Source organism: Eptatretus burgeri, chromosome 8 (assembly GCF_056783735.1).
Source record: "Eptatretus burgeri isolate ZD-2024b chromosome 8, Ebu_testis_v1, whole genome shotgun sequence".
Taxonomy (NCBI): domain Eukaryota; kingdom Metazoa; phylum Chordata; class Myxini; order Myxiniformes; family Myxinidae; genus Eptatretus; species Eptatretus burgeri.
In genome coordinates, this window is record NC_140968.1 from 81,468,485 (window position 1) to 81,493,128 (window position 24,644).

At 43.4% G+C, this 24,644-nt stretch overlaps 1 protein-coding gene across 6 annotated transcripts in view; it reads left to right on the forward strand.

The window, feature by feature from the left end:
- LOC147022153 (sterol O-acyltransferase 1-like) overlaps positions 1 to 24,644 on the forward strand; it is a 99,140-nt gene that overhangs the window by 50,497 nt on the left and 23,999 nt on the right. For 5 of the 6 annotated variants that reach the window (XR_015061086.1, XM_085892794.1, XM_085892795.1 and 2 more), the window contains 4 exons: positions 201 to 285; positions 563 to 608; positions 2,496 to 2,625; positions 7,604 to 7,701. Coding sequence is in view for 5 of the 6 variants with exons in the window: in XM_085892794.1 (XP_085748920.1) it covers positions 201 to 285; positions 563 to 608; positions 2,496 to 2,625; positions 7,604 to 7,701 (359 nt within the window). In the remaining variant the exon portion in view is untranslated. The remainder of the gene's footprint in view (positions 1 to 200; positions 286 to 562; positions 609 to 2,495; positions 2,626 to 7,603; positions 7,702 to 24,644) is intronic. The other variant, XM_085892797.1, reaches the window with a different exon arrangement.

Sequence of the window (24,644 nt, forward strand, 5' to 3'; positions counted from 1 at the left end):
CTGAACATAAAAAAGTGATCATATATTTTGCAAGATGTAGGCCTTTGGGCTGTTGCCATGACCATATTTTGACACTGACAATAGATAAAAGTATGGACTTATTACTTGTTGCTTTTTGGTAAAAGTAGATATTCTAACTTGGCTGCATTAAGATATTTGGAGGTGTTGAGGTTTGTCCATTGCATGTGCACTTGATCCAGGTAAACAGGCACCAGTCCCTACATTTGGTCACTACCTCTACTTCCTGTTCTGCCCGACACTCATCTACCGTGACACATACCCGAGGTAAGTTCCAGTGATTGTAGTTAAAAGGATGGACAGTGCTGCGATGTTTTATCCAGCAAAGACTTGCGTAGGCGGTGTTTGTTTTGCTTTTCCCTTTGCCTCCATCGTTGCCAATTTGGTATTGACATTTCCAAATTGGAGCATTCTGATATGGTGACAGCGACTTGCTAACAACGTGGTATTTTGCTTGTGGAGGCGAAAATGCCACCTAATTTTGGAGCCACTTTAGTAGCTGTGTGGCTATTATGCATCAGAGTGCTTGTGTGTGCCTTCACAGGACAGCCACGATACGCTGGAAATACGTAGCGATCAATTTTGCACAGGTGGGTGTCTGGAGTTCCTGTGCTGAAACCTGATCACAAATCCTCATTTATTTGTGGTACTTGGAGTGACTGCACTTGTTTACTTTCCATTGCAAACAATTATGTGACCATTATATATATATATATATATATATATATATATATATATATATATATATATATATATATATATATATATATATATATATATATATATATATATATATATATATATGTTAATTGTGATGTCTAGATGAAAATCCATGCCTTCTGACTTGGAAGTGGTGATGTAGTGCAAGCAAGATAGGCATAATTGGCTTTTCCTAAATCTCATTTTCCTTGTATTTCCTTGTACATATCTGTGGTTGGATGTGTTATCACAATAACAGCTTACTTTAACTTATTCACGACCAGCACCATCCTCAACCGTTCCACACTTGTGTGATAAATCACCCCCCCCCCCGCCCCAAATTTCTCATGTGAGGGTCAACTCTACTTTTATTCACAGAACATTCACCATGGCTGGAGTTATCACCAGCAACATGGCCAAATTCAAAATTCCTGTCCCTAAATACTTAGTTCAACGTCAGGCCAGGCCAGCCGGTTCGTGAAGGACTTCGAACAAGCTTCCCCCGGTCCACCTCATAAGTGGGAATAATAGTGGCCATTAAAGACGAAGAAGAAGACTTATACCTTCTGTTTTTGGATGTTAAAGACCAATGAGGCCATCCCAGAGCATGCATGTGTCCTTCATAATAACATGAGTTCCCTTACAAGGAACTTCAAAGCAGGTGGAGGCCATTAGGCTCATCAAGCCTGCACAAGAGTTGTTGTCAACTGATGGGTGTTTGTAAGTGCTTAATCATTCTTAAATGCTGAGCATCAAGCAAGGTAGCAACATTCACCATTATTAAAGTTTTTTGTATGACTCAGCTGGGGGTTCAAACCGCTGACCTTCCAGACTGAGCAGACGCCCTGACCATTACGACACAACGCCACCGAGTCTTAATCTGTGGAATTTCATTTCATTGGTTATTTTTGAGGTTCTTGTTTTCATGTTATTTGATGGATAGTTTTTTGTAAACGTTTTTAGCTCATCTGGACTTTAGTCCGGTGAGCTAATGCGATCGAGCAGTGTCCGTAGGTAAGTCAGTTTGTCAGTCAGTCAGGGAGTGAGTCTGGAAACACTTCAATCATTATCGCTTGAACCAAATGCATGATTTTGATGAAACTTGGCCACCAGCTTCATATCTGATGCCCAACGAAAGTATATTGACCGCATAAAATCTGCACTCATTAAGGTGGTGTATGGGGCGGTGGGGGGGGGGCCAAAACAGGTATTTGCTCTCTTCTCCGAATGTACACACAGGTTCAATGAAACTTGACCACAACCTTAATCACCTGTGATGTACCAAAGTTTGTTCACGGCATGTTGCTCCTGATCCAGGTGATCTTCAAGACCCCAGGGTCCTACTTTTAGTTTGTAAATGAGCTGTGCATTACTTTCAGCTGATTTATACTGCATCATTCAATTGTTTCCGCTTCAAATATTTTAATTGGCAGACACAGCCTGATCTTCTCATCTCCTCTTCTTTAGGATCTTTGCTCCTTTACCTGGCCATAGACTGAGGCAATCCTTTGACTTGTATCCTAGGCACATGTTAGAGCAGATTAAAATCCTGTGCTTTTCATCTGCTCTAATGCCCTTGATCATGTTGTCTGTTGGGAGGACTTTAAAGCAGAAGATCCATTTTGGGAATGACCCTCTTTTGCTCATGTTTTACAACAACTCTTTCATCCAACTATCTGAAAGCTGAAATATGTATCATGGATAAAGATGGATTGATTTATCACCTAAAGGGGAAAATTGTCTTCTTTTTTATTGCCTTTTTTTCTTTCCTTTGATAGGTGCTGGGCTGCCTGTTTTATGCCTACTACATCCTTGTGAGACTTTGTATCCCACTGTTTCACAACTTCAGCAAGCAGCCGTACAGCTTGCGCATCCTTGTTTTGTGTATTTTCAACTGCACCCTCCCAGGTAAATTGATGAGCCATGCTACCACTACTTCCGCCGACCCATTATATACACACACTTTGGCAACTCTTTTATTACCTGGTGTATGAAGCACAAAGCGGGGTTGAGCAATTGGTTCACTCTTTCTGTCTGACATATGTCACTCTATGATTGAGGAACTACTGTACTTGATTTCTATCGAATGTTATATTTTGAGCACTGAAGAACACTAATCGCAACATGAGTTGGACGATGAACCTGCAGTTTAGAAGTACATTGGCTCTGATTTTGGCAAATTGTATGACATCTCATCTCGATTGTGCATGCCCACAGAGAAGTTAGGTAATTTTTTAGTCTGTCTGGCAGTCAAACAAAATTGAAACTCATTCCAAACAGGAAACGTACTGTTTTTAGGAATGTCGTAATGGACACAAACACCAGGCATGAAGTACTAATTTAACGTGTTAGATAGGGTGGATAGAATAGATAACATCTCAGCGCGGATAGAAAGGGGGGGGGGAAACGCTGTTGCTCGAGGTCGTGGTGTGGGGAATGGCAGACGCTCTGTCCCACCAGCGGGGTCTCGGGACCGCACCACAGAAGACCAGGCCAGCGGCCACCACGCAGAGGAGACGAAGAGGAAGAGCGAGCCGGAAGAGAGAGAAGAAGACGAAGTGAGCAAGAGCCAGAGCGAGAGCGCTCCGCCCATGTCCGACTTTTATAGCCCGGGGCTCCGCCCTTCACTCCACCCCCGTTTTCAGCTCCACCCTCCTTCGAGAGGGTTCTCGAAGAGGGGTGTTCCCTCTCCCTGACCACCTCACGCTGGTCATCCACCAATCGGCGGCGAGCTGCCCTCGCCCCTTCCTTCACACCAAGCACGGGGAAAAATGGCTGAAAAACAGGCGGGAAAACCCGTGCATCCTCGCAGCTCCTTCCTTGGTGCTCTTGTTTGCTGTTCGGAAGCGGACGTAGTGGCGAAGATGTGGTAGCGTAGATGGTGGCGGTGGCATGGTGGTTGAGTGTGGTTTGTTTGAAATAAAAGATAGAAAAAGAAAAACGACTAACTCAAAGCGTCACAGCCCGGATGGATCACATTAATGCCCTCTATACAACGGGTTTGGGCTAACTACACATGTACCTATGAAGATATCTCACCTGAGGGTCATTTATGGTGTAATGCGAATTTCCACAGCTGTAACAATATATATATGTATATATATGTATATATATATATATATATATATATATATATATATATATATATATATATATATATATATATATATATATATATATATATATATATATATATATATATATATATATATATATATATACATATACATATATATAGTCTTTTTTACAGCCTGTAAATCTTTATTTTATTTAAATTGAATTATATGTTTGAACACTGTAGAACACATCTTTTTGGCACTCCCAAAAACTTCCAGTTTAATACTTGGCCAAAATATTATGCCATCTCGACCAATCAAATTTTCCGCTCACTCTCTCGGCATCGGGGAATATTGAGATTCAGATGAAATTGTGGTGCGTAGGAAATCTAGACCGTGCTCAGAAATGCAAAGCAAGAGTTGAAAAGATCCTTTCCATGTCTTTTTTCTCAAGACTGTGTGGGTTAAGGTATTCTATGAACTCTTTTGTTTATTTATTTTCTCATTGATGGTCATCAAGCCTTCCAGCCTATACCATTCCACCAGGAGTTGTGGGGAACATATCTCCCCCATCCCTCCACTCCATAACCTGAAACTTGTATACCGTCCATTTCCCCCCCTTCCTTTAATTCTAATTTTTTTCACCTCCCTTAAACCAACAAACTACTTATCTGATGTGTTGACACTTGCTCAACCTATAACTGTGACGGAGTACTGATCTGTCTTGGAGTGGTTTAAGCCTTGAAACCTTTACCATCTTGTTATGAATACCCCGAAGCTCTGTCACGAATGCAGGCTTATTAAAAAAAAAAAAAAAAAAAAAATATATATATATATATATATTCTAAATAATAGACATTTATTTCAACAAGTAATTGAGATATGTAAAGTTGATCAAGCAAAAACAAAACCTAGTTCAATATGCATCTTGACCTGGAAAAAAAATGTCATTGAGAAAATTTATAGTATTATCTTGGCACATGCCAGACTTCTTCCAATGAGCAAGATCATTTATCCCATTGATCAATCAGGTTTTATCAATTTATTTCTCTTCTCACGGCTAATGCCGAGATTGTAACGATTTTGTTAGAATTCCAGTTTTCCATTATATTAGCCCGTCTTTTTAAGAAAAAGCAGTGGAATTATTTTCCCGCTGATTTTGCTTAGTCTCTGATTGAGAGGCAAACACACAAGAAGAATGTAGTGGTGCTCAAAAGTGCCATTAATCCAGCAAAAGCTCCCCCCCCCGAGGTTGAGAGGGTGGATATATGTATGACAGCACGTACGACAAGACGCCCAAAGGGGCTTCCTTTCACCCTGCTCCCATCTGTTTCGACACAGGAGACTTTTTGATAAATCCTTTCCCCTCTTTGGCCAACAAAGGCTACACTGCCGTATCCCAGTGGCGAACGAATAAATAAGATGACTTATCCCGATCCACATGACCTTAATACAGGTTCAAAAGTAATGCAGTCTACACACAAACAGGAGTCTTTGCCTTCATTATAATTCTAACTTCTTAACCCCCATCCCCACAAACATTACTATATACATGTGTGTATATATATATATATATATATATATATATATATATATATATATATATATATATATATATATATATATATATATATATATATATATATATATATATATATATATATATATATATATATATATATATCCGTGTGGATGGATAACTCCGAACCTGGTGTGTCAATAAAAAGACCACGGACGTTGTCGACAGCACTCGCCTGTGGCTGGTTTACTGTACCTGTGAGATTAATGAATCGGATGGGGAACCGTGTCGCCGCCTACATGGCAGCTACTGAATTGGCCGAACTAACCAATGCTACTTGATGCGCTCTATGGGCTTACCACTACAATTACGTATCCAGACCAATCATCCTGGGAGCACGACCCCAAACCTACCGCAACCTCAAATGCGAGCAGAATGTCAAGACATGGAATCAAACTGTAATGCACTTTATTATTTCACAAGCATTTGAGCAGGACCTGACTGGAGGCGTGGAGGTTGGGGAAAATTCAAATTGCGGGAAGGCAAAGGGTGGCAAAGTAAAGCATATCCCAACATCTACAGTACAGCACCGATACATTCCCATTTCCTCCACACCAACAATCCCGCCTTCAGATGCCTTCAAACAATTACTTCGAACTTGTAAACTAGATTTGGATCCAGACACCTAAAGGAAGGTCACAGATAGTTTCAGAAGAGGGGTGAAGAGGTACAGAGCATGAAAGATAAGTATGGGGTCTATTACATGCCCTGGCGCACCTTTAGAAACTTTGGTAGAGGCGACTGGGCCCACTGCTCAGAGATTCAGGCTCGTATCCCTCACGGTCCCCCTTTCCCTCCTGCGGCAGCACCATCTTGTTGAGAAACAGCTGGAGGTTTGTTCCAAAATGACCACCTGCATGGCTCCGGAAAACCTCATTCTGTTGGTGCGAGGGAAGGTGGCATCCCTGAGGGAGCGTGGCAGTGAACTTGGTTCGGAAAAGGTGTGCTGAGCACATAAATGTGTCAGTAAGAGCCGCAGGAAGTATGGAGGAAGAAAAGGCATTGTGGTCCATGTGAAAGTGCATGTGTGGAAAAGAAGTGAGTGAAGAAGTGTAAGGTATGGTAGAACGATGAAAGAGCGAAGCGCACTGAAAGTCAAAGCAAGTAGAAGGGCAAAACTCTGTCAAGGTTGACTGACTTGAGCAGAAAAGATGAAAGGCAGACAAGGCTTCACGCGAAAAGGGCAATGACGAAAGGGAAAAAGCTTTGAACAGCTTGCGCATCTCTCTTTTTTACCCTTCTCCTCTCCCCTGTACTGGCTGTTTTGGAGCAACTTATCCTTCGTTGTGGCCACACCTCAGTTGTGTGGCGCAGTGGCATCACACATGGGGAGGGGTGGGGAAGGGAGCTTCGAGAATCTTCAAAAGTTGCCTTTATTCATTTCAGAGGTTCTGCCACTCCGCTAAAGCCCTGCACTCGTTATGAGGCATGTAACAAATCTGAAAGTGAGTGAGAATGCTTGCTTTGTGACATGTAGATGAAGGATAAGGTAGTGAGATTGAAAAAGAGCAGAAACTTGTATTAACTCAAACTTGCAATGTATGTTTATCCCACGTATACAATCTAACCTCATTGCTAAACAGAATACTAAGATATAACCGGCTCTAATCCTATGTGTATTTGCTTTTACTCGCCTAAGAGGTGCACGACGTCCTCTTCAGGCCCACAACTGTCACAATATATTGCACTTGAATATGTGACCCGTCGCTTCGCTGATGGAAATGCCAATCTTTGCTGTGATGGCTAATCAATAGGGCAAGAAGAAAAAGGATTCCTGGCAGTGCGGGGATAACCAGCGTCGCAAGTTGGCGTTTGCAATTTTGTCACGTGTGCCCATGTACCCATAAAAATAAATAAATAAAAAAATTCGTCACAAAACTTCCCCAGAGTTCCCTGAATCCGCCGTCGTTTGATTTATTGACATCCGTTAATCCATTCTCAAGTTATAACACAACAGACAAACAGACTGGCCAATATATATATATATATATATATATATATATATATATATATATATATATATATATATATATTATATATATATATATATATATATATATATATATATATATATATATATATATATATATATATATATATATATTATATATATATATACAGGATATTTACAACTTCCAGAAAGTCTGTGGACAAACCATGCTAGACCAAAAATGCTGTGTGCCTGATTATAGTAGAGAAAATCTACTTTAAATATGAAAAGTGTTATGTGTGTGCATGTGTGTGCGTGCAGGTGTCCTCGTTCTCTTCCTTGCTTTCTTCGCTTTTCTGCACTGTTGGCTCAATGCTTTTGCTGAGATGTTGCGCTTTGCAGATCGAATGTTCTACCAAGTGAGTTTTTTTGCCTGGTTCCCATGAATTTTTTTTTTACACATCATATGGTCATGGGAGCCGTAATATGACTGAGAAACAGTCTTTTCTTGAAAAAAAAAAAGGCATTATTACCCTCACCAGAGGAGAGGGTATTGCATTTGGGTCCATTTGTCTGTCTGTTTGTCCGCACAGAACGTGATTGTGGTTTTTCTCTGCAACCGCTTATCGGATTGACACAAAATTTTCACCATAGGAACGACTACTCATGTAGAATGTTTTATTGATGATTATGATGTCATATGTCATATGGTGTGGCAGCCATGTTGGCCAAAATAAAAAAAAATTGGACCTCTGTATCTGAAACCGCTCCATGGAAAAAATTGAAACTTTGCCAACATGGCAAGTACTCCACATGGGGGAAAAAAGTATGACTTTTGAATGAGATCATAGGTGCCTTTGTTGTGATGTCATAATTGCATATGTAGAATGCTACGTCCGATCAGTATGAACATTTTTGAGGGTCATCTTGGGATAAATTGGTCAACAGAAAAAAATTGATGACATCATCGGTCATATCGTTTGGCAGCAATATTAAAAAAAAAAAATCAAAAATCTTCCACTGAAGCAGCTGAGCAGATCTCGGCGATACTTTACACGTATGACCGCCTATCCATGACCGTTTTTTACAGTCATTTTTCCCTGCTGTGCAAGGGTTTGGCTTTTTTTCTTGAGGCAATGTTTTATGGCCGGATGCCCTTCCTGACGCCAACCCTGGTCGCCTCTTACGACACACAGGGATATGGTACACCTATTCTAACCGGGGCATACACCGGGACCAGTACACTGGCACTCATTTCGCCGACCTCGGAAGGATGACAGGCTGAGTCAACCCCCTGGTGTATTAATTCAGTGGCCCAACGGGGTTTGAACTCAGGACCTTTTGGATCCCAAGCCGCTGCCCTAACCACTGCGCCAACACCAGGCTATGACCGCCTATCCATGAGGAACAAAATGTTCCCACCTTTGATGTCATTGGTCACATGGTTTGGCATCCATATTGGATTTACCCTCAAATCTTTAAAAGTATTCTTCTCCAGAATGGCTGGACAGATTGAAGGAAAACTTCACACATGTTCTCCAAGCCTTGGGGAGACCAGGGTATTCATGAATAATTCACGTCACATGGTTTGGCAGCCATATTGGATTGAACGAAAATCTTTTAAAAAATTCTCTCTTGAACCGCGCCATCAATCGAAGTGAAAATTCACCATTATGATCTAGTCATGATGGGGAATATGTGTTTTAAATTTCAACCTCATCGGATGCATGGTCTGGTAGCCAGAATTATTTATTTTTTTAATCTGGGTTCTTTTTTTTTTTTAATTTTTATATATGGCTTACTTGGTTGCACCTGGATGGGTTTTGAGGGTAGAGGAGTAGCAGCTGAAACACAAATCGTATCTAACTTCCTCCTGATGACTTCATCCTTGCTTTTTTCTTGTTTGGGTTCCTTCTGATTACTCCAATGCAGGACTGTTCCTATTTGGTCTTCCATTTGATTTGAATAGAATTTATTTTAATCCCATTCTAAATTCAATTGAATAATGAATAATAATTTTAAAAAGTCATGGGTCAGGGTCAGGTGTCTGATCCAAGTGGCACGTCTTGGTACCCAGTCGTCACTGCCAGCAGTTATCAAGTGGCAGTTCCAGTTATGTCTATTATTAATTACATAACGCACCAGTACACAAACACCACATAAAACAAGTCCAATATCTGATTGCTATTTTTCTTGTTTTGGTATGTCATCAAGGCTAAAAATTTGGTGCAGTCTTACTGCAAAGCTGTTTTTTGGGTAATAGGTTGAAGGTTAAATTATTCATGATGTGTTCACTCTCGAGTCCATTAAGTTTGCTCCTCTAAAGCGCAACTTTATGCATCGTCTGCGCAACAATTTCAGACCTTCTACCTGCTGGAACCAACTTGGAGGAATTCAAAATCATTGCTTAACTGAGATGTGCAATATCTTTTATCAACTGTAGGTTTACAAGGGTGTGCTGACCACCATGATGATCAAAGTAAAGCTGACGTATCGGAAGTTAACCCTCCATCAGAGGAAGAGAGTGATGATTATCATGATGGACAGAGCGTTGATATTGGGTGGGTTTAAAGTTTGAAGGACCTGATCTGTATGACATGCAACTTGCACTTGAGTTGTGTAACATAGTTGTATGACAGGGAACTTCAGTGGTTGGTTGTACAACTACAACTGTTTTATTTTATTTTATTTTACTTTTTACAGGATACAAGGATCGTAGTGGAGCTCCCCCCCCCCCCAAAACACAAACCACACACACACAGACCTAGGAAACTCATCACAGGACCGTTACATGAGACAAACACAGCCACTGAGCTTTGGGGAGGTGCCATCACTTCCTGGGACCTGGGACATTCTGGGTATCAACGACCCCCCCCCACCCCCACATTTTTCCCACCTCCACAATAATGACGCTGTCTTTCTCACCGCACTCAGTGCGGAATTTCCGAAGGAGGAATTACCTCCTCCCAATGGATGCAAATATATAGGGATTGACCATGCTTTTATCCTTTTAAATGCTGAACGTCAAGGAAGTTAGCACTTTGTACCATATTTATTCTTTGGTATGACTTGGCTGGGGTTTTAACATTCCAGGAGCAGACGCTCAAAGCATTACTCCACCGAGTCTGTTTCAACCTTATTGCAGCTGCCAGTGATTCATAAATGTCATATATATATATATATGCGTGTCATACCGAAAGAATAAGATGACGCACTATGTAAGACGACAGACGTGGTATTGAATCTCTCACTTGCAACCTATCATTAATTAAATATTATCACAAGTTAAAATAAGGATCTAGGATTAATACATAGTTCGATGATAGACACATTCAAGATTGTGTAGAAATGAGTTGGGCAAAAAAAAAAAAATAGTTGGCTGCACCTGGATAGGTTTGAGGGTAGACGAGTAGCAGCCGAAACCCAAATTCTATCCAGGTTCCTCCTGATGGCTCCACCTTTGTCTGTTTGGGTTCCTACCGATACTCCAGTGCTGTATTTGGTCACTTATTTGATTGCACAACTCGGTAACACAGGCATTTTAAACTTGAACACATGAGTATGTTGCTGCACGAATCGGTTGCACGATCTTCAACAGGTTTGTTTCATATTTATCTTGAAGGTGTCTCAGGTGTCGTGACATTATTCACACATGAGGCATTGTAAGAAACGCCATACATGAGAAAGGTTTATATTGCCACAATGGATGAAATGAACAAAACGTTTATTGAGGTATGCTAACCACAGTGGGAAGTGAGGAGAAGCTGACATTTCGAATGTTAACCCAATTCTCTTTTGCTCCCCCGAAGGCTTAATGCCCGAAACATCGGCTTCTCGCTTTCCTTGGTGGTGAGCATGTACGTTAATCAACATCCTGTTGATTTGATCCATTGTTCTTCCTGACCACTGACGCAGTTAGACACTAGCCTTCACCAGCAAGACTTGTTCTTCATTCTTGCTTTGCCACTCAGGTGGAGACCACAGGGGCAATATTGGCAAAACACAAGCTTTCAAGTGTACATGAGCTTTGCTTGTAATTTTTAGCAGCATTGATAATTATCTGACCTGCTACTGTTCATGTTCTTTATGTTGGAAGATGCACCATTGAAGGAAGCTGACATTTGCAATAATATAATAGAGATGTTTGAATTGTTGGTTTCAGATGGTATTTGCAGAGATTTTAATGTGAAGGAAATGGGTTTGGAGAAAGGAAATGGATTTATGTCTCTTTGCATGGAATATATGCCTGGTGTTGGCTTAATGGTTGGAGTGGTGGGCTTGGGATCCTTGGGTCCTGAGTTCAAATCCCGCTCAGCTATTGAATCAATACCAGGTGGGGTTAACTCGGCCTGTCATCCTTCCGATGTCGGCAAAATGAGTGCCAGCATGCTGGTATACTGTGTCGGAGTAGCGACCCGTCCAGGATTGTGCCCAATTGCCAAGAAGACTGCTTAAGCAGCACCAACGTTCTGCACAGAGTATGGTCCCAATCTCCTCCTCATAGAATATATCGGATTCATACAGGTGTTTGTCTAAGTGCCCCTTTCTTTCCTCTTCTCTGTTGTATATGATCCTTAAGGATGTCCAGATATCCTTGAGCATTATCCTCAGACACAATCACCTGAATTATGATTATGAGAAAGGAATGATAACTGGTGCAGTCTTTGTTGATCTGTCTGTGACATATGACAGAGTCAATTACAGGATTATTGTGCAAAATTTTTTCCAGATAACAATGGATGCAAGACTGACAGAACTGGTTCAAAACATGCTGGCTAGTCGACATTTCTTTGTGACCTCAGGAGTAATCTCAGGAAATGGCATCGACAGAAGAATGGACTTCCTCAAGACAGTGTTTTTGCTACCTTGCTGTTTAATATCTAAACAAGTGATCAAACCCATGCATCCAAATACCAGGCATTTCCTGTATGCCAATTATCTCTGCATCACATCCCAGGATCAATCTTTTAAAAAGGTGGAACAGCCCCTCACTAACACATTAGCTGGAGTAACTGATACTATGCCATCAACCACTTGTGGGCTAATCCAGAGAAGCCGCAAATCAGTGACTTTCGTCTTAACAGGAATGCAAACTTAATGTTGAATGTCTGCTGGGATGGTCGAAGGCTAACTCAACCCCAAGCCAATATACCTTGCAGTGACCCTGGACCACACCCTCAGCCACAAAGATCATGTCTTCAAGCCAAAGGTGAAGGTAGGAGCTACAATCAATATCTTGAGGAAGCTGACAAACTCTAAATGGGGAATAGACCCAGGGACCATATAAAGTACTGCCCTTGCCCTGTGCTATTCGGCCGTGGCATATGCTTGTCCTGTTTGGAGCCGTTCCTCAAATTCCAAGAAGTTGGATCACAGCCTGCAGAGCTATTTATTATTGTCTTTAACCAACGTGAGTGGATGACCTCTTATTTGCTATTTGGTGTTGTTTCACCTCAGATCAAAAGGGCATTCTCCTCACAAATGGAAAGAACCAAGCAGGAATGTGACCCTCACCACCACTCTCCCAACATGAGATAAGCACCCAAGATGTTTAAGTCCAGGAATTGGTTCCGTCATGCTTTTCAGTCCCTGGATGGTAACCCCCACAGTTGCAGAATAGATGCAAAGTTAACACTTGCAATCAAGACATCACAAGCTGTCACTTGGCCATGAGGAGGTCCTGCCAAAAGGAGCCAGTGAGACATGACCAACTTGGCTGTGTCTCAGTCGCCTCGGGACAGGTCTGTTGGACGCTTACAGCGCTCTTATGCAGAAGTGGGGATGTAATTAAAATTACCCTCTCGATTGCGACTGTGGAGAGACTCTTCAAACAATGGAACATCTCCTAGATGTCCCCTCTTACCTGAGCCTTGCAGACCAGATGATCTGAAGGTTCTCAACTCGTGCCAGAGCCTGTGTTTGGCAGTGGCTGGGAAAAGTGCAGTGACGGGAGAAGAAGAAGAAGTAGAAGAATTATAATGATTCCTTAAGGATGCTGAAATGAACATGTGCAGAAGTAGTGCACATACCTTTGAGCTCTCGAGCCTGGGTTAAATTCCCGATCTGACTAAACTCTTGGATTGGTGTTTCGCAAGCAGGGCGTTGCATCACAATGTGTGTGCCTTTCCTTGGATGGACGTAAAGCCATGGAACTGTCTGCTTGCATTCGTTGGTGGACATTAAAGATCCCACAGTGCGCTTTCAAAGAGTAGGGGAGTTATCACCGACAGCCTGATTAAAATTCATTCATGCTCTCTTACCACCTTCAGGCATGACCATCCGGTTCGTGAAAAACCTGGGCCAAAACCTATCCCAGCTGACCCCACAAGAAAATGGGAACAATTGGGGCCATTAAAGTAGTGATAATAGAAATCGTCGACGAAATTCATCACTCATCATAACTGATCACTGATAATGATCAGAATGGCATCCTCTTCACAAATGGAAAGAACTAAGTGGGAATGTGACCCTCCCCACCCATTCTTCCAACATGAGTCAATTTCAAAATTGCATTAGCGATGCATGCTGGAGCCCATCTTGTGTGCTGAGCATTGGAAAATAAGTCGCATTTGGAATAAAATGAGAAGTGGCAGACCTTCCTCCGCAGGCATTTGGAATGGCCATGGGTTTGATTTCCCTTGCCTGTCACTGACCATGCAGAAAAATGTTAAAAATACAAAAGGCACTTCAGCACAAAAGTGATAAATAATGAAAGTGCTTTTTTGAGTGTACTTTCAACTTGGAAAGCGGTTTTTTGGGAGCACGGACTTGAAAGCTATTTTATTTTTTATTTTCTGATTATCCGTCAAGCCAGTGGATACGATGGATGGTCCAAAAGCGTGCAAAATAAATGTTCTGCCAAGATCAGAGTGTACCACAAAAATTGTTGTGGAAGTTGAAAGAAGGTCAATTTCACGCCTTCTTTCCAAAGGCTTCCGCAGAGGTCTCAATCTGTATCCCTTGATTGATCCTTATTTGCTCCGTTCCAAAGTTGAGTTGAAATAAAAAAAATTGACAAATGACATGCGTGAGCAAATCTTCGTACTGCATTAGTCTCGCCAAATCTTTTGAATCGTGGCCATCCACATTTTATATGTGCCTGGGCATGGGATATGGTTGTGGGTGGGGGTATAATTGAGATGACATGTTTGGGGTACAATAGAAAGGGGAGAGTATGTTGATTTGTGACAAGACAGAGATAGTGAGTGACGAGTTGTATGTGAATTTGTGACTTACTCAGGTGGGAAGGGGATACAGATTTTGGATTTGCTATGTAAAAGGGCCTCTTAAGCTACTCTAAAGGGCCACGAAAAGCTTTAATTTATGAACCCCCAACCACCGTACTAGGGGTTTATATATTTGGGTACTGTCAGTCTGTGCATCTGTCTGGAGACTACTCAAAAATGACTGGATGGATTTCTTTCATATTTGGCACAAGTACACATCAACATCTGGGCATGAAATACATCAATTGATTTTGGGATCGCAGCCAAAAGTCATGGGGCAAACAATCTTATTTCCAATTTTTTTTTACAGAAAGGATTGTTTATGCTTTTGAAAATAATTATTTATTTATATCCACTTGACTATCGACACTACCTTCAGATAACTTTGGATTAAAAAGTAATTTATTCAAATACACTCTACCATCACCGCGACTGACAAACCACCTTGATTTATTTATTTATTTATTTACATACCTTTTAGCTTTCTACATTTATTTATATACCTTTTACATATGCAGTAAACCCGTAAATATTGCGGACGTTGCGTTCCTGGAAAATGCCTCAATAGTTAAAACCGCAATAGTTAAAAACCAAGGGCCTATGGGAAAAGGTTCCTGGGTTTTGAGAAAATATAGAGGAAGGTGGGTGGCAGCCTAAAATAAATGCAGTATAAAATAAACAAAACACAAGACTTTTACCTTTTTAATTTATTCCAAAACAGTGACGTAAGTTAGGGTAAAACATCACGTACTCTGCCATAAATATAAACCACAAGACTTAAATCGGGATGATTATCTTGCGAGTGGAGAGTGGGGAATGGGGAGAGGGATCCACTGATCGGAAGAGCAGCATTGGCTTTACAACGAAGTCGCCTGCTGCATTGACACATAGCAGAAGGGTAAGAATTCGTAGTCACCTTGAATCATGGTGCAGATCTTTCCTGCTTGGACAGGAAGGCATGAGATGGAATCCTCTTCCAGAATAATCCTGTCTTGTTGGCGTTAAAGACCGACTCTGGCATAAATCCCTTCACCCCGATTCGTTTTGTGAGTTGCAGTGGGTAGTTGTTCTATTCACATCATCATGGTCTGCCGATGCTGCTTCCTCAATTAATTTGACATTATAGAGACTCATTCTTCTTTTGAAGTTCTCAAACCAGCCCTTGCTGGCGTGGAATTTGTGGGAAGCTGTGGTTGAACTGGAGTCTTCGGCCCTGGGTCCCTCGTGGAAACATTGGTAAATGTGCAATGATTTATCCCGTATCACCGGTCCACTCAAAGGCACTTTTTCTGTGTTTGGTCCTCGATCCACTCATTAAGGGCTTTTTCCATCTTTTCAATATCAGGATCACAGAACTGGAACGACACTTTTGTGCTTTGTGGAATGCTGGCGGCAACACTTGAACGGATATTTGACTCATTTTTACAGATATACTGCACAGTCGATTCATTTATCCAGTGATGATGGCTCACAGATGCCACACTTTCACCTCCAACCAACCTATCTAACAACTCTATTTTTATTTTTATTTTGCACAATGTCATAATCTTTCTCTGCCTTTTGGCACAATTATTTTTGTCTGTTTTACGTTTGGGCGCCATTATTAACAGTACGTGAGAAACAACAAAAGGCTCTTAACGCGAGATAATCGACCACGCAGACACAAACGATGACTCATCTCAGCTCAAAAAATGCGATTGATCGATTTGAAGTCCCGCAATAACTAAATCGGAATACAATAGATTGCCAGCTATTGGTGAAACCTCACCCCACAATATTCAAATCCACGATATTGAAGGGTTGACTGCATATTGTTGCGGGAATGCCTTTAAAGGGTAACATTGTGTAATATTGTTGTGGGGCCGGGTCTCGGTGGCAAGCACAACCGCGAGGGGGAGCAGTAGAGTCGGCTCCACCGAACACCCAGAATTTAGGTCGTACCTTTCAGATAAATCCGAAAGGTCACGGGTCCCTTATCGGACCGAAGATCGCCAATAGGTCAACCACGTGGGGTAGGGTTAATTGCCTAATTTCAATATACCTAAATACCCACGCAGTCTAACTACCAGGGAACCACACCCTCGGCCGACTCCGTCCGATCCGAGTCGCAGGTAACGACTCGGATCCGGCGTAACCGAGCGGAGTTACCAGAGCCGCACCAGACCAAATGAACAATTTACCCTCGCTATCTCTCAATACACAGCGTGCCAAGCCACTGAAAGAAACACAGAAACGAGCTGGAACATTTAACAAAAGGGATTTTTATTTATAACAATAATCAGGGAGGGGAACACAGAGCAGAGTTATCACGAATAAAGAATATAATGTACAATGAGCAAAATAAAGCACTTACACAATTCTGCTTAAAGACGTGCCCACACACAGACACACACCCAAAGAAATGGACCCCATCAGGTCTTTATTGAAGGTTTCCAGCTCGGGGAAAGGTGAGCTGGAGACCAGAGCTCGCTTGGACCTTCCCGCCTCGTGCGGCCCTTGACGATCCGGCTCGGCGGGACTTGAACCCGCAACTCGATGCCGCTGCAAGCACCTGGTACGGAGGACAGCGTCGGGCCCCAGCACACTCCTCCGGCACGGCACGTGACGAGACGGCGAGCGCCAGCAGAGGAGACAGGCAAGCGATTCTCGTCCTGACAGACTCGCAGGCAGGCGATCCTCTCGGGACAGGCTCAAGGGAAAAACAGACAGACGTCCTCGCGCACACCCGCTCTTCTCTTCACCCCCCCCCCCGACGCAACTAGCCTCTGGATTGGCTGGTCAAGCGACTTGGGGCAGCCTCCCGATTGGCTGGGGCGTGCGTGTGGTGCTCGCCCTCCGCTCATTGGCTGGAGGAAACGCTCTTCTCCCCTCCTCGGAGCGGAGCTTCGACCTGAGACGACGAAAGCTACGCCCACGTCCCCAGCCAAAAACACGTGCGTAATGGCGACCGGTCGAGTGCGGGAAGGTGGCGTCGTTGTTGTGGATGTAGTAGTAGTAGCTGTAGTTGTTGGTGGTGAAGAAGCGAAGATGGGCATTGTTGTCGTTGTTGTTGGTGGTGTAAAAATCCTAACTATAAAATAATTTACAGTGCACGTACAATTAATTCCCATTAGACACAGGGGATGGATTCTAACTATACACATATACTTAACAAAATAGCAGCTACAGGGACCAGGACACGGTGCTATGATGTCACAATTCTTCTTTTTTTTTCTTTTTTTGTACGTACGGCTTCGCACGTACGGGCACGCACGTACCGGCATGCACGTACTAGTACATTAAATACTTTGAAAGATCTAAAACAGATGTTTCCACATAAATTGGTTTACCCATCTTTATACTCTCTTTATTCAAATGAACACAAAAATTATCTGTAAATATTTCTGCTCTTTTAAAGCTTGGTTTATTTATCAACTTCTCTGCTGCTCCCAAGCAAGTCTTACATTTTATCTATGCCTTATATTTCCATTGTTTTACCAAATACAGAATTATTCATCAATTTGTAAAAGTCCTTCTCAAAATCATTATTAGCCTTTGTTCTCATCCTCATATTATAATCAATATATTTACCTAACCAATGACTTTGACTAGACTTTAGTGCCTGAATTACCTTTTTTACTTGTAGTCCTGCTTCTCTAGATTTCTTTGATGTAAAACATACTTCTCTTTATCAAACAATGTTGTTCGTAATTTAGTTGAAGGAATAAATTTCAACTAATTTGAAGAACGAAAGAAATGCTGTTGATAACCACCGAATAGCTCTTAATTGGGGATCTCTTTTTCAGCTCCATAAGAAAGGTCTTTATGTTTGTTATGAAGTTTTCTAGGATAGTTTAAATATACTTCAAAATAATACCCATAACCCTGTTTATCTAAATCTTCTTCACTTGTGGAGATTATATCATCTAAGATATATTTGTACTCGTATTCTTTCAGGTCAGGTCAGGTATGGGAGCATGTGCCAGAACAGCGCGTCGCTGCGTCCACTTTCCGCCGGTACTCCAGGGGCCTCCGTCTGGCCATCCCCCAGGCAGATGCCAGGCCCATCCCCATCTCCTTGAGATGATGGTCAACCTGCTGCAACCACGATGCACGTGGTCGGCCCACTGGCCTCCTCCACTCATGAGACTCCCTCGCTGAGAGAATCTGGTGAGCAGGATCAGCGTCAGGAAAACGAGCCACATGTCCATACAGCCGCAACTGACGCTCACGGACTATGCAGGTAACAAATCTCATCCGAGTCTCTCTCAGCAACCGCTCGTTGGACACAAAATCCGACCAGCGATAGCCAAGGATTCTCCGAAGAGACCTGGTACCAAAGGAATTAAGTCTCCGTCTCAGATCCTTGGTCAAAGTCCAAGTCTCGCACCCATAGAGCAAGACTGGAAGTACCAAGGACCTGAAGACTCGGACTTTCATCCTCCCGCACAGGTACCGGCAGCGCCACACCCCATGATCCAGTGAATCCATGACTCCCCAGGCCCGACCCAGACGTCTATTGACCTCCGGCTCACAACCTGCGGAGACATGAATATCACTGCCAAGGTAAGTGAATCTATCCACGACCTCAACATCCTCACCACAAACAGACACAGACAGGACAGCAGCATCCAAGATGTCACCGAAAGCCTGGATCTTTGTTTTGACCCAAGAAATCCGTAATCCCAACGGCTCCGACTCCTCATTCAGCACCTCGAGGGCCCCCAAGAGGATGTCTAAAGTCTCCGCAAAGATGACTGCATCATCTGCAAAATCAAGGTCCGAGATCTTGACATTGCCAAACGATGCACCGCAACTTGATCTCTCCGACATCCTCCCAAAAATCCAGTCCATACAAGTGCTGAAAAGTGTGGGGGCAAGTACACATCCCTGACGAACTCCAGTAACAACTGGAAATAAGTCAGAGATGGTACCACCACACTTCACAGCACTCTCAGTACCAGAGTAGAGTTCAGACATCAGATCGATCAGTTTTGGTGGCACCCCACGAAGACCAAGAATCCTCCAGAGGACATCCCGATTCACTGAATCGAACGCTTTACAGAGATCAACATAGGCTGCAAGCAGCCCCTGCCGAAACTCTCGTCTGCGTTCGGTGAGGACACGAAGTGCAAGGATACGGTCAATCGTTGACCTCTTTGGTGTAAAGCCTGACTGCTCTGGACGCTGGTGCTCAAGCATATTGTGGCGAACCCTATCAAGAATTATCCGAGCAAAGACCTTGCCCGGCACTGAGAGCAGCGTCACCCCTCGGTAGTTGTTGCAGTCTTGGCGATCACCCTTCCCTTTCCAGAGAGGGACAACGAGGCCCCTCTTCCAGTCAGTTGGGATGATGCCTGTGTTCCAGGCAGAGCACAAAACTGCATGCAACGACGCGAGTGCAGCATTTCCACCAGCCTTGAGAAGTTCGGCATGGATGCCACAGATCCCTGGAGCTTTGCCCCGTTTCAACTGGTTCACCGCAGCCCGTGTTTCCACAAGCGATGGTGGACCACAGTTGATTCGAGGGTCAGCAACAGGGATTGTCACACCCTTGACGTCCAACTCGACAGCTGGGGGATCAGCCTGGTACAACCGCTCAAAGTAACCGGCCCAGCGGGCCTTCACTTCAGACTCCTCTGTCAAGAGCCTACCACTCTCTGCTCGAACTGCAGTGCTCCGAGGGATGGGCTTGGATGAACGTAATGCGCGAATTCCCCTGTAAGCGGGACGAGAATCACCTGTCCACAGGTGATGCTCTACCCCCTCACAGATTCCTCGCACATAGGCCTCCTTGTCCACCCTCAGTGCACGTACAGTTTTACGCCTCAGCTCCCTGAACAGCTCAGCTCTGCCATTCAGCCTGGCCCTGCGACTCTGGTCAATGGTATCCAGTGTCCCTTGAGAGACAAAATTCTTCTTTGCCCTGCGGTGAACTCCAAGGCATCCACCGGCAACATCAAGGACGGTGGTCTTGAAGGTGCTCCACAACTCTTCAGGACCCCCCAAAGCACCCAGACCCCCCAAATGTCCACTCAGCCTGTTCGCAAACTCCTCAGCTACTCTCTCATCCCTGAGCTTGGCAACATCCAGCCTAGGCTGGGATGGTTCCATTCTCCAGGATTTAAGGTGCAGCTTTAGAGTTGCTACAACAAGCCTGTGGTCAGTATTGAGGAACTGAGCACTCCGGTAGACCCTGCAGTTCTGGATCATCCTCCAACGACCGTCAATGAGGACATGGTCAATCTCCTTTGCCACACCGCCAGCGTTGGAATACCAAGTCCAGCGATGAGCTTGCGGGCGCTGAAACCATGAACCAGCCACCCTAAGTCCATGACTTCTTGCAAAGTCAAGGAACTTAGTGCTATTCTGGTTCATAGTTCCTGACCCATGGGGACCAACACACACCTCATAACCATCCCTATCAGTTCCAGTCGATGCATTGAAATCCCCCAAGACTAGAAGTGTATCTCGTCTGGGGCACTGATCAACCACAGACTCGAGTGTGGCGTAGAATGTGTCCTTCACGGTAAGATCACTCGCCTCAGTCGGAGCATAAATAGAGACCAGGGAAATGACACCTAAGGAGTGACGAATCCTTAATCTCATAATACGCTCGTTGACCGGTGTTACCTCAATTATCATTGGGGTCAGCTTATTGGACACAGCTACAGCAACTCCTTGGGTATGGTAACCATCAGAGCGACCAGACCAATAGTAGGTGTAACCACCCACCATTATCTCGCCGCAATCCGGTCTCCGAACCTCAGAGAGAGCTGCAATCCCGATGTCCAAACGCTTGAGCTCAGATGATAACAGAGACAGGTGATCATCCTCTCTTAGGGATAGGACATTCCAGGCACCCACCCGAAGGGACCGCCTCAGGTTAACCCAAGGAGACCGCCGTCTGGTGGACGACACCTCAGCACCACTCCGACCCACTCTCCCGCAATCTGACCCAGGGATGTTACCCCGTGGTTTCCCTCCTATCAAAGATTGGGGGTCCCGAAGGCTTTGCCCCAATCCCATCATCCGGTGAGCTGCCCTGCGAAGGGAAGCTGCACAGGAGGTACTCCCACGGAGTGGGTTTTCAGATTTTTTTGCGTTTTTGCGTTTTGCGGAATGAAGCGTTTTACGGTGGCTGGAGTGCAAATCCTGCCACCAACCTCCTAATAAGAAGTAACCCAACTGCAGGAGGACGTCCGCAGACACAGTTGGGCACTAGATATGGATGGCCGTTGGCTCACAAGGAGCTCCTCCGCCCTTTGACAGGTTTTGTTTTTAATCCTGCTGGGTGTCCATATCCAAACACCCTCCTCACCAGAAAACCTGGTGGGGGAGACGGTTTAGTCGCCGACAACCCGACCATGGAACAGGTTAGTACAGGTTTACATGGTACCTGTAGCAGGTCACAGATCGAACCTGACCTGACAAATAAAGTATTCTTTCACCCATCTAAAATTATCATAGGGTTGAAATTCAGACATTGCCGAGCCATGCAAGTTATTAGCATCAAAGTACATGAAGTAAGATGTGGGCTTATCAGGTGAGAAGTCTGGAAGATATTTATTATTTGCCTTTGCAGATCTCTTTGAACAAACTTGTGAAATTCCTCCTCTTTTAGCCTTCTCATTCATCAAGAGCATATCTACATCACTTAGATTAGAAGTTCAAGGGGTTGTTTAGTCATTTTTAACATAGTGCTCCAGGCTAGTCCAGGAGATGTATAATAAAGGACAGGATCAAGTCCATCGGAATCTTTATTATAACAAACTTCTCTAAATTTCTCAAACACATGAGTGAGTAATAAAACATCAGTTCTAAAGTAAAGGCCATGATATTCATCCATATTCTTGATCTCAAACTCTTTCCAAACTTGTTTTGCTCTTTCATATTCTTCACCCATAATATGACATCTTCCTAACTTGTTATAGAAATCCTTTTGAGGAGGGAGTCTTTTGTTTCTTTAAATCTCTTGAAGGAATCCATATTATCATATGGATAAATGCCCTTTTTCGTAAGAAGAAAATGTCTTTACCCAAGTCTGCTTCAGTCCTAAATTGACTCGAAAGTATAGGAAAAGAGATGTTTGAAACCAAATAACTTAGAGGGCTTGTCATAAATTTATAGGAGTCAAGAAATCTAATATTTGTATTTACACCCATTTCACGAGTATAAATCTGTTTTGTAAATTATATGTAATTTTGATCTGTATTAGGAATTGCTGTTATCTTTCCAGGAGTCTTACTTAGTTCTTTTATGAAGAGATGCGTTTCATAATGACAATTATTATGAAGAAATACAGGTATGAATGTAGGGATTCTATAACGAAAAATTATTAAAAAAATCAATTCCCAATTCAGTCAAGTATTCTTCGGGAGAATTTGATCAATGCAAACAACCTCAGCGGTATCGTTCACTGGAGTTATCTTTTTTTTTTCTTGAAATGATTTTTTTCATCAACCGCTGTCAAAACGGGAACCCAACGGGTTCACAGGTCGTCTAGTTACATTTAATATGCAAAAAAAAAAAAACACTTCCTGTTTGCATTTTCCGTCACCATCATCAATATTTATGCAGGCATGTGGCAAGGCAATTCTTTGTTTATGTTGCTCAGAACAAATATTTGCCTTTGTCAAATTCGGTATTAGGCAGACTTGAATTTTCATCCATTGAGTTTGGTCCTCTCAATGTGGAAGCACCTTGTTGTATATGTGTTCGTATTATACCTACTCGATCATTCCGCTAGACACAGACCAAGACCAAATTAGTCAGTCATGGTCTTGTGGCCTCCATTCCTTTTGAAGTTGTGATCCTCCTCCATCCCATTTCAAAACGGTTTAAGCTATAGATAGGGAAAGGTACAAACCATGATGAGTATTTCTCTTTTATTGGATAGAGGCCTCTTGGTCTTGAAAATTGCAAAAAAGGGGGGGGGGGGAATTGAAATTACACCGGTGATTATTATTTTGTATGCAGCACATAGCTCCTGGTTGCATCATTGTTGGGAGTGCTGCTGTGCCATTGATGCAGGTGCCCCATTTCTATTAAGCTGGTACCCATTTTGCTGACCTTGGAAGGATGACAGGCTGAGTCAACCCACCTTGTGTTATTTAATGGAATCACATGCTCAAACTCAAAACCCTAAGATCTTGAGGCAGCCAACACCAGGTTTACACCAGTGATGATTTTCCATCAAGAGGGGATTTTCTGCAGAGACTTGGCTTTTTTTGTTGTTTTATCAAATAACTCAAATAATTTATGCAATGAATGGACACACGTGCCGTGAATTGGCAAGTTGGGGTGCACGATCAATATGATTTTGATTCGGGTTGATGATGAAGCAAATTTTGATAAATGACACTGAATCGGAGGAAGAAGTGCTCGGCTTATATTCTTCACTCGATTTTCATTTCCGTCGAACTTTCATCAAAATCAACATGACTTGTTTGTTAACCAGAAAGCTTTAGCAGGAGTGATTGTTCTCCCTTTATCACTCCCACCAACTTAACTCCCTCAGACCCCTCCCCATTTCAGACAAGGAGGCGGAGGAGCTCCTTGTGAGCCAACGGCCATCCATATCTAGTGCCAAACTGTGTCGGCAGACGTCCTCCTGCAGTTGGGTTACTTCTTATAAGGAGGTTGGTGGCAGGATTTGCACTCCGGCCACCATAAAACCCTTCATTCCGCAAAACGCAAAAAAATCTGAAAACCCACTCCGTGGGAGTACCTCCTGTGCAGCTTCCCTTCGCAGGGCAGCTCACCGGATGACGGGATTGGGGCAAAGCCTTCGGGACCCCCAATCTTTGATGATAAGAGGGAAACCACGGGGTAACATCCCTGGGTCAGATTGCGGGAGAGTGTGTCGGAGTGGTGCTGAGGTGTCGTCCACCAAACGGCGGTCTCCTTGGGTTAACCTGAGGCGGTCCCTTCGGGTGGGTGCCTGGAATGTCCTATCCCTAAGAGAGGATGATCACCTGTCTCTGTTATCATCTGAGCTCAAGCATTTGGACATCGGGATTGCAGCTCTCTGTGAGGTTCGGAGACCGGATTGCGGCGAGATAATGGTGGGTGGTTACACCTACTATTGGTCTGGTCGCTCTGATGGTTACCATACCCAAGGAGTTGCTGTAGCTGTGTCCAATAAGCTGACCCCA